The sequence below is a fragment of the Salminus brasiliensis genome, chromosome 1 (genome assembly GCF_030463535.1).
Source record: "Salminus brasiliensis chromosome 1, fSalBra1.hap2, whole genome shotgun sequence".
NCBI lineage: Eukaryota > Metazoa > Chordata > Actinopteri > Characiformes > Bryconidae > Salminus > Salminus brasiliensis.
The window spans coordinates 25,969,156-25,985,811 of NC_132878.1; the positions used below are offsets into that span (position 1 = coordinate 25,969,156).

General features: G+C 40.6%; 2 protein-coding genes across 4 annotated transcripts in view; one reads left to right on the forward strand and one right to left on the reverse strand.

The window, feature by feature from the left end:
• Positions 1-474: 474 nt before the first annotated feature.
• Positions 475-16,656, reverse strand: part of sptbn4a (spectrin, beta, non-erythrocytic 4a) — a 55,109-nt gene continuing 38,927 nt past the window's right edge. For 2 of the 3 annotated variants that reach the window (XM_072676189.1, XM_072676176.1), the window contains exons 18-20: positions 8,315-8,485; positions 6,754-6,796; positions 475-5,815 (exon numbers count right to left, since the gene is read on the reverse strand). In XM_072676189.1, the coding sequence (XP_072532290.1) occupies positions 5,381-5,815; positions 6,754-6,796; positions 8,315-8,485 (649 nt within the window). In that variant the 3' untranslated portion in view covers positions 475-5,380. The remainder of the gene's footprint in view (positions 5,816-6,753; positions 6,797-8,314; positions 8,486-16,656) is intronic. The other variant, XR_011979303.1, reaches the window with a different exon arrangement.
• LOC140552155 (uncharacterized) lies at positions 10,114-15,377 on the forward strand. Its single transcript, XM_072676205.1, has 2 exons — positions 10,114-10,389; positions 12,999-15,377. The coding sequence occupies exon 2, from the start codon at positions 13,081-13,083 to the stop codon at positions 14,572-14,574; it is 1,494 nt and encodes a 497-aa protein (XP_072532306.1). The 5' UTR covers positions 10,114-10,389; positions 12,999-13,080; the 3' UTR covers positions 14,575-15,377.

Consider the following 16,656-nt stretch of genomic DNA (forward strand, 5'->3'; position numbering starts at 1 on the left):
CCAACAGTCATCATGGCTGACTGAGTAACTACAGCTAACTTTCAGCAGAGCATAAAGTCTTTGTCAGAACTGTATAATGATAATAGGTATGTATACTAATCTGGCTTAGTTCAGATAGCTAACTTAGACAGCACATCTCTGAAGAACATCAAATCTCAGCACTGTAGCAGAGAAAATAGCAGCTGACATTCAAACTGAGACCAAGTGCACAAGCATTAGTTTGCACATTGCAGTAAAAGCATCTACCAGGGGGCTGCAGCTCTTCTGTGACTGTACATTTCATTGGCTTATGTTCTATTAACTCATTGATGCCGTCATGGGTTTTGAGGAATGTCTGTGATCACACACTGGCAACTATAATAAGTCTATGTTGGTTGAGGGCCCTCTAGTGGCCAGGTTCATGGGTTCTTTGTCGTATGTGTGTTAGACTTGAAATAAAGACGCAACACTGTATTGATATTTACAACCTGTAATGATTCCAGGAGAATACCAGTACATAATGTTTAATGACACATCTCAATTAATACACATTACCTGCATTATCTTCCTCATTATCATCATCATCATCTACATGATCATCATCATCATAATCTCTCAAGCCCAGTCCTTTTGCTGGGGGGTTGGACCCCTTTGAATAAACATGCACAGCTGTTGCATAGAAATCTCCTCTATGTTCTCATTCATGCAACGTATTAGTGTTTTTCTTCTACGTTCCTCGTGAGAAATGGTTTACTTGATCGGATAAAGCCGGGTACCCCGCCCACTCTCTTCTGTCCATGAGGTTTGGGGCGGGGTTACGCGTTCGTTAGCCACTTAAAACCCACTTAAGTGGCAATGTATCTTCTTTTTTGACAGTTAATAGTATGTCAAACTGAAAATACAAACATGTCAGTGTGGTGAGGTCAAGCTCAGTGACGATGTGGGGCTTGCTAATGAAAAAAGTGCCTGGCTCCAAATTCTCAGCAAACTGAGACCATGTGTTTTAGTCGTCTGTCCATCAGAGAAGAGAAGAAGGTCAAATGGTCCTTCAGTTCCATCCAAGGTTTTCTAAAAGGTTGTGGAGTCTTGGAACATCAAGTCTACAACGGAACTGCTGACAGATGGTGGATTCTTGGGCGAAAATTGTGCTTTTTGTTGACAACCCTCAAAGAAGATCTTTCTGGGGACAGAAAATGGCAAGAGTCCAGGTGAAAGAAAGTGCAGTCCAGAAACGAAGGCTCTCTTGTTCTTATGGAAATTGGGAAGAAGTGATTTTATGGTTTGGACACAATCAGATGTGACAGGAAGGACGGAGAGCGAAGCACAGGGTTTTGAGTACAAGTTAGCCTTTTACAGTGTGCTGATCTAGAATCACCCCCAAAGCCTCCAACAGGAAACCCAACCCTGATCTAATTCATACACATGCAGAACAGGAGGTCTGGGTGTCTTCTACTCTCCACACTTGCATTTTTGGAGTGCACTTGGACCAACACTCCATCAATGACACCAAGTGAATCAATGCAGATGAGAGTTGATGGAAAAAAAACAAGAGATACTACAAGGGGAAGCAGGTGGCCTACATCAAAACATGCTTCTCTTTTTCTTTCCCTCTTTTAGGGCGTTTTCACACTTGTCCCAAATGGTTGAGTCCACAGCCAGAACCGATTCAGGGCTTTTTTTAGGGGAAGGGCTTATTATAAGGTTTTGCATGGTAATTCTCAATTGATCTATATTTGTCACGCTCTTCTGTTTGGCCACCAAACAAATGTGGTTAATTTAGTGATTAACAGAAATTTTTGGATGTGCGTCATGTTCTCGCATTACTTTCCTCATTTCCTTACCCGCCAAACGACAAAACCAGGGATACGACAAAAAATCAGGGATAACAAGACAAAATGAACCAATCAGATTACTAACCACACAGCACCATGAGCAGACAGCTTCCTCACATGCTGTGGACCCCAAACAGGCTTTCCTGAAAAGAACTCCAGACCACAATTTTCATGAGGAACAGGGATTCTCTGGGCTTTCATACTAGGCCATACAGATCAGGCTAGGGAAAATCTCAAGTGTGAAAACGACCTTACTCTACCATTCGAGTTTGCTCTCATGTCCTGTCTTTCGCTACTCTCCTTGTCCATCTACCCTACTTGCTCTCTCTTGTTCTCTTTCTCACTCTCTGCAGGAGAAATGGGGCTGTTCTCCAGAGCCCACTTCAATGGCACACTGAGTCTCCTTCACGGAGATGCTTCCCAAACATGGGCTCAAGTTCTGAATATGTGGGACGCCCAACAACTGAACCTAGAGGGCGGAAACGGAATGGGGACAAAGCACAAAGGTTGACCTCACCAAGCATAGTGCATCAAGAACCAACATCTAGAAAAGGCCCAGTTTAGACTCTCCATTCACACCACTAACGCTGTATGTATTTCTTCACAACCCTCTCGTTTTCTCTGACCAAAATTAGAACAATACCATTGTCACAACATGATTGAGATGGTGTCTACTTTTAGAAAATATACTTAAGGGACTGATCCTGGTGAGCGGTGTGGTTATTTTGTCCTCACAAGGTGTTCAGTCCACTTTTTTGACCCCCGAAAAAAGGGTCAACACAGCTGTATGTGCCTGTGTGTACACTGTGGGTCTATAAACGCTACCTAAATGCAAGTTTACCACTTAGATGTCATTAACCACTTTTGCCAGGAATAATTGGAACGAGTCTGAGTACTGAGCCTTCAGTTCGTTACATTTTAGTTGATTATTAAAAAATTTTTTTGTTTTGTTTTTTAATTCACTGCAGCTCATAGAAGTGAATCTGGTAACTAGGATATATATATATATATATATATATATATATATATATATGTACAATTTGTAGTAGCATGACAATTTCACAGACACCTCAGATTTTAGTATGTACTAATCATTGTACATTCAAAGGATGAAGGTACGAAGAGATCAAGTCAAAGAGCAGCATTTTCCTACACAGAACAGCCTCATCTCTCATGTTCCGCACAGACAGTTCATTCAATGTATTGCGATAGCCTAAGGAATACAATGGTTGAGATTATGCCTACTAATTTTGTCTCTTTTGAACACACTCTCACTGCCATACATTCGTAACACAATTGGACATCTCGAATAGGACTTTATGTCGTTTGGATAATACAAAGAGAGCAGGGGTTAAGCAATCTGAAAGAAACCTACATATGACACTGTAATACAAACCGTTCTATATCTATGAACACGGACAGACAAAATTCCTCGTCAGTCAATTAACATGGCCTATGGGGGGGGTGGGGTTGGGGGGGGGGGTGGGCAATTGTGAAACAGATGTTTTGGATAAACTATCAGTTTGGCCTTATTTCTATATCTCTAACACTATTAGCCACTAAGAGCAGAATAACCACCAGATGTGTGTGTTTGTGTGTGTGTCTGTGTGCAATAGTGTCTCACAGTGTTTGTGAAAATCCTCACACACACTAGGGATGTGCATTCCTGCTAATTTAGATATTTGAGTATACACAAAAGGTCACAAATGGTTATTCAGTTAACCACAAGAACAGGGTAGAAAAAGTGCTTCAGCCAATATTTACATAGGGCTGTACACTAAAAATGTTGAGATGTCTGTTGTTTTAGTGCTAGATAAGTAATAATATGCCTCTGACACCAATGCAGGAAAACTAATCAAATCTAACAGTGTCTTCCTCTTTCAATGAGCCAAAGCTAACACAACAGCTAACTGGTACAACATCGAATGCTGATAAGAACCTCTACGCTCTTTACAGATGCCATTGGCTATAGTAGTTAACATTTGGCTAATAACAGCTAGAGTATTTTACATCTTACTATCATCAGCAGGAGCAATTAACATCTAGCTAGCATTGGCTAGAGTAGTTAACATCTAGCTAACATTTAACTACTAACTATCTTACTAACATCAGCTAGAATAACAAACATCTAATTGTTAACTGGCTAACAGTAGTGTAGTGTGTATTGCTAACAATTTAGTTTCATTTTGTTAGAATAAGTAACATCTCACTAACATCAGCTAGATGAGTTAACACTCTAGCTAATATCAGCCAGAAAAGTTCACATCTAACTAATATCACACAAAACATAACATGTAACATCAGAGTAATTAACATCTAACATCAGCTAGATGAGTTAACCTCTAGCCAATATCTGCAAGAGTATGCCTGGCTTTTTAAGAGTACACTTACATCTAGCTGACATCAGCAAGACAAAATATTATTTAGCCAATATCAGCTAGAATGGTTAATATTTAGCTAATATCACCTAGGAGATAACATTTAACTAACATCAGCTAGATGAGTTAACTTCTAGCCAGTATCTGCAAGAGTAGTTTATATCTAGTCAACATCAGCTAGAGAAATGAACATTTAGTCAATATCAGCTAGATGAGTTAACATCTAGCTAATATCACCTAGAAGATAATATTTAAGTAACATCAGCTAGAGCAAATAACATCAAACATCAGCCAAATGAGTTAACATCTAGCCAACGTCAGTTAGAGAAATTAACATTTAGCCAGTATCATCTAGATGAGTTAACATCTGGCTGATGTCAGATAGAGTAGTTTACATCTAGCTAATATCACCTAGAAGATACCATTTAACTAACATCAGCTAGAGTAGTTAACATCTAGCTAACATCAGCTAATTAGACTATTTAGCATTAAAGCAAGGTAGCATTGCCTTCTCAAGCATGTACATAAAACGTCCTTGGCAAAGTGTGAGACTGTGGTAATGGCACATTTAACAGTCCTGTTAAAAGAATTAAAAGTGGCTTTTCACTGAATTATTAGCTTGCATATGTTCTGTGTCCTCTCCTTATGAAAAAGCAATGCTCAAACAGTGATTTCACTATTCAAATTTTGGCACTGGGTGACCAAATTATTATGCAAGTATTTGAGCGCTCATGCACATCCCTAACACACTCACAAACGCACACAAATGTTCAGAGGAAAGCCGTGACATTGTCAATCAGATAAAACATCATACCTCATATTGCTTCAGTTTAAAGGCTTTACAAATACATGGGGGGAATTTTATCTCTTTTCTTTGCCATCACAGCAAATCAAGGCGCGTCAATAAGTTCACACAGAGGGATACTTCTGGAGATCAGCATTTCACAATGTTTTGTAGCTTTTCTCTTTAGGACACTCAAATATGCTCACACACTCTTACATACATACACATACACACAGTGTGTCGCAGAAAACCCTCACCAGCACCTCAATCCATCAGCAGCAGCAACCAAAGAAAACCACAAGTCTCCCTTTCTCCTCCTCCTCCTCCTCCTCCTCCTCTCTCAGCAGATGGATGGAAGAATGGATGGATGGATAAATAAAGGTGTGAAGAAGGACGAGCCCAGTGAATCATTTGCTTTTTCCCGAAGTGCTGGAAGCCCTGGAACCCCGGTCTCCTCTTTCTTCTCGCTCTCTTTCTCTTTCTCTTCCTCCTCGCTCTCTTTCTCCTCGTTCTCTATGTCCCCTCTCTCCTCGCTCTCTTTCTCCTCTCTCTCCCCTATCCCTCTCCCCCCTCTCTCTTTCCCGTCTTTCGGCTCGCTCCCTCTCCGACGTGTCCCTCTTTTCTGAGCTTTTCTCTGACGCCTCTCCTTTGTCCGATCGTTCCGAGCGCTCCGACTTCTCTGACTTCTCGCTCTTCTCCGATGGCTCCGCCCCCTCGGAACGCTCCTTGCGTTCTGATTTGTCGGGGTCGGTGGAGGAAGTGGTCGGTTTCTCCCACTTGGCGATTTCCTCAATCTCGCTCAGGCTGGCGTTGATGCTGTTCACCCAACGTTTAAGATCCTCCTGTAAAGCACACAAACATGCAGAGCATTAGAGGTGGAGTTAAAGAGTCTGGAGAAAGACTATTTGAACTCAACAGCAAAACAAATACAGCGCTCCCTGTGCTTCACCAGACGTTTCTGCAAAGCATTTGATTTACAGATTGCTGTGTGACAGAAACAAAAAGTCAATATCAAGACCACGTCCTACTGCAAATGCACAAGAAACTAAATTTTAATATTATTTTCTAAATTTTCTTTTCTCATTTTGACTTGGGCTGTATTAGGACTCAGTAACAACTTCAAGCAAAATTTAAAAGCCCATATCCACACAAATGTTTTTATAATCGCGAGTGATTTATAATCTGAATAATTGATTATTAGCTTTAATAATCAACTATCAAAGTAGTTATTCATAGCAGCCCTGCTAACAAAAGATAAATTGGCCATTGATTACTGATTTATTTGGTTCAACTATATTTTATAAAAGAGGCTCCAGGAGTTTGCAAATTATCCCTGGGACTATCAATGGGATCTATGGTCAGATTATTTTTTTTGCAGAAGTAGGACCTGAAAAGACCTGGTGGTGAATCTGTGATGCTGAATAGCTGTTTTAATTCTAAAAATAAAACGGTAATAGTATTGATCAGATGCACACAAATACACAAAAACCTTCACTAACCCCTTTGTATGTGATCTCAGACCTAATCATGTACTAGACAAAAAGACTAGTGCAGTAACCTCAATAGACACATAGTTTTAAGACAAATGTATCTGTCTTCAAATAATTTTTCTTTACTGTAATGTTTCTGAAACCTGATTGAAATGCTTTTTCACAGGTGCTTACAATTAAGTAGGTGTGGTGATTTATTTATGTATAGAATTTAGTTAGCTTAGTCAGCACAAAAATACAACCAACAATGTGCTGCAATGTGTTATGTCTTGCAAAATCCCCCAGCTTACCTCATCCTTTGCCAAGAAGATGTAGTCCCCTTCAGTCTCTGTCCTGTGGTGGGTCAAAACAAAACAGAGCTCACATTAGGATAAATTTAAAGGTTATTTCTAACCTTTGAATCAAGTAATCTGTAAATTAGCAGCAATAAATGCCATACTGTGTGTATTGTCTTTTATCTGCATAATCCAGCATTGTAAGACTTTTACTGCAACTGAAAAACTCGCCCACCTAGGACATTCTGCAATTTCTCAAACAGACAGAAAGGGTTCCTTTCCAAGTGCTAAAGACCATGATACATTTGGTCAAAAGCTACTTCCAAGCTGTGCAGTTCTTCTGCAGTACTTCCTCTGGAATAATGTCAAGATGTACCATCTGCCCTCTAGCTTTCATCTTCATAATGTAACTAATTACCCAGTATCCAGATAGGTTGTAGTAGGAAAACACCTTAAGTATGGAGAGCAACTATCTCCCATTCAACTGTCTCCACATAACCGACCTGACCACCCTGACCTCAACTGTCACATGAATAAACAACTGCTGGAAAGCTTCAGTCAAACATCGTACTAGCAGGGCAGCTCTCGAAGCTTCCAACTACAAGGAGGAAATCGAGCCTATAAGAAATATGCCATGACAGGAAGATGCAGACAGATGTACAATAGAAGCTTATCTTTCCACCAGAGATTATGTCAGCAAATTTCAGGCCTGATCAGTACCTGATCTCGTGGCCTACATCGCATAGGTTCTATGCATTGTGGAACTAGGTGTGCCTCAGGAGGTTGCAGTGAGTGAATTGAAATATGCACACATTGCATATTCTATAAATCTACAACTGGACTCCTGAAAGAGATGGGAGTTCAAGGGCAAGCTCTATGGCAGCCACCAGGTCACCAGGTCAGAGGCAGCTGAGGAGGACCTGATCTGGACTGTAAGATGACAATTAACTTATAGTTAGCGGCAGAAGCTGAGGGGGAGTGTGTCTGCTGCTGTTAAGCCCTCTGGAGGTGTTGGGCATTAATTAATAAAACACCAAAGAAGGAGGGTGTTTACCCCTACTGCCACTTATAAAATCGAGGGAGTGCAGTCCCAATTTGTATTCTGACATATTAATAGTATTTTCGCAGTAGTAATGGTACTGTTGGTGGTGTACCAAACTCATGAGGTATTTAGGGTAGTATGTGGTTTAGTATGTGGTATGGCCACAGCCATAATATTTCTTATATACTAATATTTTCCCAAAGCAAATTGGATAAACACAAAGAAGAAGCTAAACCACAGACATCTGGCTAAGACATGCATGTGCACAGCTCTGAAAAAGAAATATTAGATCAGAAAAATCTGATCGCCAAAAACAGAAAGACTTTATTCAATACAATTAATCCAGCTGTTCAGAAGGGGTATCCTATTTCTCACTAAGACAATCAAACCAGATAAAACATAGGATCAGGAGATTTAGATGTGATCTCAATTAACATTTATTACTAGTGTCTGTGCAGGGCTGAAGGCAACCTGGTCTACATTATGTTAAATTAAGTGTTTAAATAGAAAGGTGCATTAGGACTAGTTCTTTACCTGAGGATGAAGACATTCTTCTTCTTCTTGTAACCATTGGTGGTGTCAAAGGTGCAGATGGCTAAATTGAGGAGTGGCTCGTCGTTGTAAGGGGTTGTTGTGTTCCTTGCATCCTTGTAGAAGCCAATCTCTCCTTTGTTAAGTACGCAAAACAGGTTCACCCATGATTTGCTGAAAATGAAGAGAAAATAGAGAAAATATCGAGATGGTTTTGAGATGGCTTATGGGATGGCTGTCCATATATTGATTGAAAACGACTTTATAATGTCCAGAAATCCTCCAGCACCAATGATATTGTGCTGTTGCTAAGAGCTGAAACAAACAAAAAAAGAAACATGCAAATCCTTCTTCTACGTGTTAGAAAGTAGTGGCCACAAAATATTTTTGCATTAGGCAAGAATGTTACCAACTGTATATTCGTCATGTCCCAGAATTCAAAAGAACACCCTGTGCTAACCTCGATGGTCACGATTCCCAGATGACCACACTGAACTTCTGTTAAGAATTTCAAAATTCCAATTTTAAGCAAGACTAGTGCATTGTTTTTTTATTATTTTATACAGTTTTATAGTGAGAAGCACCATGCAAATGTTTGGGCAATGTCCTTTTTCTTTGGGCCCTTCCTGTTTTGTTGTTATTTTACACCTGCAGATCTGCTTTCTCTGCCTCTCTGACCATTTATGAGTTTGCCTGGAATAATGAGCATTTGATGTGGACTGAAGTTTTCTGTTTTCGTTGGTGGAGTACAGTGGTGATATTACCAGACCTATTCACTTCAGGCTTCATGTCTGGTTCAGAGCTCTATAAAGGGGAATGACAAAATATGTTATAATGGTGCATATGTCTTTAAAGTGTAATAAAACATGTACATTAATGAATGTGATTAATGTGTCTAAATATGATGCATGAAATGTAATATCAGTAGTCTACAGGGCCTGATCTCTAAAACACTGTTTTGATAGTTTTGAGAAAGTTTTGGCTAAACCTATTGCTTAAACTGAACAGATAGATAAAAAATGTTTTCAGGCAAAATAGAAAATGTATTTTTGAGAATTTATATTATTATAATAAGGTTGGTTCCAAAGTGTTTTAAATGCCATTTTGATCAGTTTTTAAGTTTTAAGACTATTATCTGACAAGTATCTATGTGCAATTAAGATAAGATAATCCTTTATTAGTCCCACAGTGGGGAAATTCTCTGTCACAGCAGAAAGGGATAGCAAGACACTCAGTTACAAAAAACGTAGATAATAATTTACAGTATATACACAATATAAATAAGAATTTAAAAAGCAAGAACAATATTATGTACAGATTATTACAAATGACACTTAATTGCACGTGTGTGTGTGTGTGTGTGTGTGTAGTTAAGTGTGTGTGTATGTGGTCTGCTGGGAGCAGTGCTGGTTGTAGAGGGGTTTGAATATAATAAGTATACTTGTGCTGTTGGGGACCACTGTAAAGAAATCAGAGTCTGTATGTTTCTCTACAATTAACCCTTTAACACCAGAAACACTCTGAATTCAGTGGTCCTAGGCTATTTAATCACCTTTTACTGGGGAGATTAAATAGCCCATGTTATATTAACACAGGCTAATTCCCTGCTGCCTCGTTAGTTAATCAGACACCTCAGTTAACGTTTAATACTGGTATTATTTTTTTATTTTAGCATATAATACAGTGCTAAAACAATCCAAAAAGCTTTCAGAGCAGATTTCACATCGGCGAGTGTGTCTCTGAAGGACGGGGGGGCTGCCGCTTGACTATAACTGATAGGGAATGTTTGGGGGGGCGTTATTTAGCTAGCTAGTATATCCGCCGAGCGGATGGATGAGCCCAATTCGTTCGGTGTGTTCTCTGTAGCTACAGTTAAAAAACAGGTAGCTAGCTAGCTAGTGTGTGTTCCTAAAAGTTTGCTACTACAAGAGAAAGAGAAACGCTACAACAGACAATTAGCTAGCTAGCGCAGGAAAACCTTGCTGTGATTTTAACGGAACGGTCGTTCAGTGTCTGCGGTTCCTTTCGGACGTGCACTAACGCGAGGACCTAGTTTACTTTATGAGAAACAGAGAAAGGTATGTATAATATTAGTGTAATTAATTGTACCGGAAGCCCGTTTTGATGTTTACAGATTTGTATGTTCGCCTGGGTTGTTGTTTAAGCCGTTTAAGTTGAATTCCTATTCTTCAACCTCTTGGTCGAATTTTGTGGTCCACCTTAAATGGTGCAGTAGTTCTAACAGGGGCGCTCCTGGCGTCTATACGACACCACAGTGTAACGGCAGCACCAATTAAGGTGGAACGGGAAATTATCATAGGAAGCTAACGTTAGCGTCGTCGGCTGTGCGCATACGCGAAGCTGCGCTATTGGGCGTTTGGAATACTTTTATTTGAGGTAGTTTTCGGACAGTGGATGCAAAAAGAAATACATTTCTTGGTAATCTGTGGAAAACCTTCCGATTCCTATGGACTGCAGTATCGCGCTAGCATAGATATGTAAGAACACACCGTATCGTTTAGCACGAGCCTCTCAGGTGATCACACATACCGTGTCCACACAGTCGTATCCACAAAGGGCCGGTGTGGATGTAGGTCTACAATGCAATCAAACAGAATCCCACCTCATTTTAACTGTTTAATCAGAATGAGTCCCCAGGCTTCAAACTCTTAATTACTTCTGCAAGATGTGCTCCTGATTAATAGCAATGGCAATTTTTCAGCCTCTTGCTTTAGACTCCATCAGGACTTTAAAACACTCTTCTGGACTACCTGCTAGCTTATGCACTCACTAGGCAATGTACTAGAAACCAGATACTGGACAGGGCCTCCTTTAGCTCAGTCTCAGTTATTCATTGCATGAATTTCTCAAGATTTTCAAACATTATTTTCAGATGTTTTTTTCTGGTCCATATTGACATGAGTGCATCACAGTTCCTGTACATTTTTCTGGAACACTTAATGGTGCAGAAAAGAAAAGAAGAAGATGAAAAACAACATATGGTGTGTGGCAGTGCTTGAACAGCAAATGACCAGAGAAGAGCCACTGTGTAAAATTGTGGTGAACTGCATTTCAGAATGCACAACATGTCCAACCTTGTAGTGTATGGGCTCCGACAGAAGACGATCAGCCAAGAACAGTGGGCACAGGTTCACAAAATCTGAACAGTTAAAGACGGGAAAAGCATAGCCTGGGCTGATAATTCTATATTTCTGCTGAGGCACACAGATTGCAGGGTCAGAATTTGGCATCAGCAACATGAATTCATGGATCCAAGCTGTCTTGTGTCAACAATCCAGGCAAATGAAGATGGTGTAATGGTGTAGTGAATGTTTTCTTTGCATACTTTGGGCTCAGTAATACCAATTACTGCTACAGTGTATTTGAGTATTGTTGCTGACCATGTGTGTCCCTTCATAGCCACAATTTACCCATCTTCTAACGGCTACTTCCAGCATGATAATGAACCACGGCACAAAGCAAAATTTGCCACAAACCGGTTTCATGAGTTCAGTGTTTTTCAGTGGCTTTGCCAGTCATGAAAGTGCTCCTAAAATATTGTGCGACACAATCGTGTCAACGTGGACCAGAATCTCAATGTCACAGAATGTTTCCAATATCCTGTGGAATGTATGCCACAAAGTGAGCAACAGGCGGCTCTACTCAGTGTTTGTTAGTACAGTGTTCCTACAAGGGCACTCAGTGAGTGTATCTTAGGGCTTTAGCAACATTATTAATAATGTCAATGACAACAACTATTGTTATTAATTCATATATGAATCAACAACAAACCAAAAATTCCAAAATATGGCATCACACTGCAACCATGGCAGAAGCACAGCATGGTGTCTTGTTCTTTTCAGCTAGCTCTGTTCAGTTTATTTAAATAGCACTGCAAAATTTTAAATGTGATCTGTAACATAGTTCAAAAGATTACTGGATAAAATATGATCGCTTTAAGATATTTATGACCTACTTGTCTTTTAAGAAATAATTACAGGGAAGTTAAAGCAAACTCTTTAAACAGGGCAAACAGGAAAACAGTTCTCTTTACAAAACAGAATGATATAGGTTACATTTAAAGCAGCACTGCTGAGGTAGTTCTTGCTCCTGGGCTACACCTACAGTCAAGCAAGTATAAGTCTTTGAGACACCACTAAAGGTCATGCTTTTCTGGACAAGCTGAGATATAGAACCAGAATCATGTGGACTGATGCGGTAGAGTCATATTACAGGATTTAACACAAAGATAATTACACAGCGTTGCACAAGCGTTGTCCAGAGTAACATTGTGTAATTAGCAGGTCTGTGGAGAATCTCAATGAGACGGAATCTGTTATTTTATGGTATTATTTACATATTTATTAAAAATTCTGTTAATGTATTTTTGACTCTGCCCTGTCCAGTCTGCGACATGGAAGCAACATGGAAGAGAACTCAGAGCCAACTGAGCAACACATATGCAGCTAATATAATTGTTCATTAATCGCAATTGAGGTTAAAACGTATTACCCAGCATTACATTGTGTTGCTTTAACTGCCATTAATTATGCACCTGAGCCTTATCCAGAATATCATTATAGGGGTTCCTGATTACAGGTTGGAAGAGGGACAACCAGGAAGCATTTGATGTACATTACGTTTAAACATTACATGTGTACATACATTTGTTCTATTTCTCCACCAGAGGTAAATGACCTCCTGTTGCAAGTCTCATATACATCTGGAAATACCACCACAGGCACCTGAACTGAAGAGAACATCAGTGAATGAGTCTTCTGGGACTCTCCTCATTAACACCTGATAGACTAACCCAGAAAGACATGAGTGAAAAGAGAGCTCACCCCTGCTCGGAGTGTGGAAAGACTTTTGCTCTTAAGATCAACCTCCAAATACACCAGCGTGTTCACACAGGAGAGAAGCCATATTACTGCTTACAGTGTGGGAAGAGTTATGTTCTTAAGATTAATCTCCAAATACACCAGCGCATTCACACTGGACAGAAGCCGTATGACTGCTCGCGGTGTGGGAAGAGTTTCACTCTCAAGAATAGTCTCCAAATACACCAGCGCATTCACACAGGGGAAAAGCCGCATCACTGCTCATGGTGTGGGAAGTGCTTTGCTCTTAAGGTTAGTCTCCAAAAACACCATCGTGTTCACAAAGCACAGAAGCCGGATGCTCTCTCAGGTTGTGGGAAAAGTTTTGTTCTTAGGGTAGAGCTCCAAAAACACCAGCACGTTCACAGCAGAGAGAAGCTGTATGGCTGCTCAGAGTGTGAGAAGAGTTTTGCTCGTAAGGCAAGACTCCAACTCCACCTCCGCACTCACACTGGAGAGAAGCCATATTCTTGCTTACAGTGCGGGAAGTGCTTTAGTGACAAAAGTGCTTTAAAACTACACCACCGCGTTCACACCGGAGAGAAGCCGTATTCCTGCCCGCAGTGCGGGAAGAGTTTTCCCCAGCTAAGTCGTCTCCGGCGCCATCAGCGCAGTCACACAGGAGAGAAACCGCATGTCTGTCCGGAGTGTGGGAAGAGTTTTACTCGCAAGGGTAGCCTCCAGTTACACCAGCGCAGTCACACAGGCGAGAAGCCTTTTGACTGCTCAGAGTGTGGCAAGAGTTTTGCACAAAAAAGTAAACTCCATTTACACCAGCGCACTCACACAGGAGAGAAGCCGTATACCTGCTCGGAATGTGGGAAGAGCTTTACTCAACAGGTTCATCTTCAGTTACACCAGCGTGTTCACACCGGAGAGAAGCCATATTCCTGCTCCCATTGTGGGAAGAGTTTTGCCCATAAGAATACCCTCCGACAACACCAGCGCACTCACACAGGAGAGAGGCCGTATTCTTGCTTGCAGTGTGGACAGAGCTTTGCGCAAGGGAGTCATCTCCGACTGCACCAGCGTACTCACACCGGAGAGAAGCCGTACGACTGCCCACAGTGCGGGAAAAGATTCTCTCAAAAGGGCTACCTCAAATCACACGAGCGCGTTCACACGGGCGAGAAGCCGTATGAGTGCTCCCAGTGTGAGAAGAGTTTTGCGCACAAGAATAGTCTGAAACTACACGAGCGCATTCACGCTGGAGAGAAGCCGTACGAGTGCACCCAGTGTAGGGCAAGCTTCAGTAACAGAAGTTATCTTAACCTTCACCAGCGCATTCACGCCGAAGAGAAACCGCATGCCTGCTCACAGTGCGGTAAGAGTTTTACTCAGCGGAATAGGCTTAAACTACACCAGCGCACTCACACAGGATAGAAGCTGTAGGCAAATGATTACTCTAGGCCATATTCCTGCTAGGACTGTGGGAAGAATTTGCCTCTGCAGAGTCCTCTTCAACTACCAGCGCACTTGCATGAGAGGGAAGCCGTATTCCTGCTAGACCTCTAGGAAGAATTGCACCCAACAGTTTGATCTTCAACTACACCAGTGCACTCACACTGGAAAGACCTGTATCTTTGCTTACAGTGTGGGAAAAGTTTCCTCAGCTGATTAGTCTCCAATAATATGAGTGCACTCGCACTGGATAGAAGCCATACAACTGCCCACAGTGTGGATTTTGGACTGAAGGTCGGACACATCTGGACATGCACATTGTAGAAGTAGCACCTTGTAGAATCCACACCCATAACCTCCTACTAAGTGAATGTAATAAGCTACAAACTCAATACACAGACAGATATATTGACACTGTATGGTACTGCCAAGTAACCCACCCGTTGTAGCTACCCCTAGCACTAGCAATGCTCCTAACACTAGGAGGGTAAAGATGTAACACACTCCAATACACGTGAAGCCAGTCGTCTCCTCCCCCTCTATATTGCCTAAATTTGTTGTGATCATTTATCCCTCTGTCTTGCACGTTTTCAGGCATTTCCCTATCAAATGCTTAATTTGCTGTACTGTACTGTACAATATAGTGCTCTTGACTTGCATTCGTTCTTTTATTAATCAGTACCCACCTCCCCCAAAAGGCTTTAAGTGATTAGTAAACATTTTAATATCATAATTATTATATTATTAGGTATGGTAACTGTATGCCTGGTTTGAAGTATGGTATGTAAGCATGTATATAATAATAATAATAATAATAATAATAATAATTATTATTATTATTAAGTTCTAAATAATAATAATAATAAATTCTTAATAATAAGAAAGCATCCTGTTTGCTAAATGTGGTGTGATGTATGTGGGTGATTGGAATCCATGCCATTACCTGGTCAGGCAGGACCCTTAGCTTTTGTCCTCTGGCAAGAGAAGACATGAAGCTGGAATTTTCCAGGCCAAATGGGAAGATGCATTTTTTGGTATCTGTTGTATGTATCTCAAGAATTTCCCCATTACCACCTTGATTACTTATATTAAACGCTATACAGAATGTTTTTGAGTTTATCTCAATAAATATATTAATGTCTAAATTGTTTGTTGTTATGGCTTCAAGCGTTCCTACAAGTCTAGAATTTCTATAATTCCTATGGCTGTGTCCATGTCCTTATTCAGAGATTACAGCCAGATGTTTCTGTTAGAGCTTTAATACAAGTTCCTTGGTGTCCTGTATGTAGTTTGTTATCTTGGATCGTGGATCATTGTTCTGTGAATCTGGATGTGATTGGTAGTTACTGTATTAGTAAGTACACTATATATGTAAATGTTTACAGACACCCCTTCTGATGAATACATTCAGCTACTTTATGTTGCACCCATTGCTGACAAAGATGTGCAAATGCACACATACAGCTTGTCTAGTCCCTGTAGAGAAGGATTAGCAAATGAATAGGACTGGAGCAGACAATCATGGACCTATTGGCACTATGCCTAATGCCAGGTGTGGACTAGAGGGGTTTAAAGCCTCCCACAGCATTGTGCTGTGGAGCAGTAGAACTGTGTTCTCTGGAATGATGGTGCTCCATCCAACACCAATTATTAACCATTAGGTTAATAATTCTTGCATTCTTGGAGCAGCTAGTGTAGGAACAGAGGACTTTGGACTCAGAATTGTGAGTAGTAGTGCGTTCGGTAACGGTTCGGGATGAAACATGCATATAAAAATTCTATTGTAATAATAATGAATGAAGTGTGTTTCTTTGTAGTGTTACTCCATTGCATTGTACTGGAGTGAACAGCGGCATTCGACAGTTGCTTCTTTGCATTCTGGAATACTTTTTTCAGTTTACTTCAGTTTAGTACTGCATAATGGCATTGTCTGATTTTTAACAAACCAATATAGACTCTATATCTCCACACACATCCCAAATTTTCCACTCTCATAAGTTACATGGGTTTCTATACTTTGTACCAATGCAGTACTGCCTGCAGTAACTGGGCAGTTGCTGCATG

Bases quoted from the DNA above. Each gene is read 5' to 3' on its own strand.
- LOC140552155 (XM_072676205.1), top strand. From the start codon at position 13,081: ATGAGTCTTCTGGGACTCTCCTCATTAACACCTGATAGACTAACCCAG.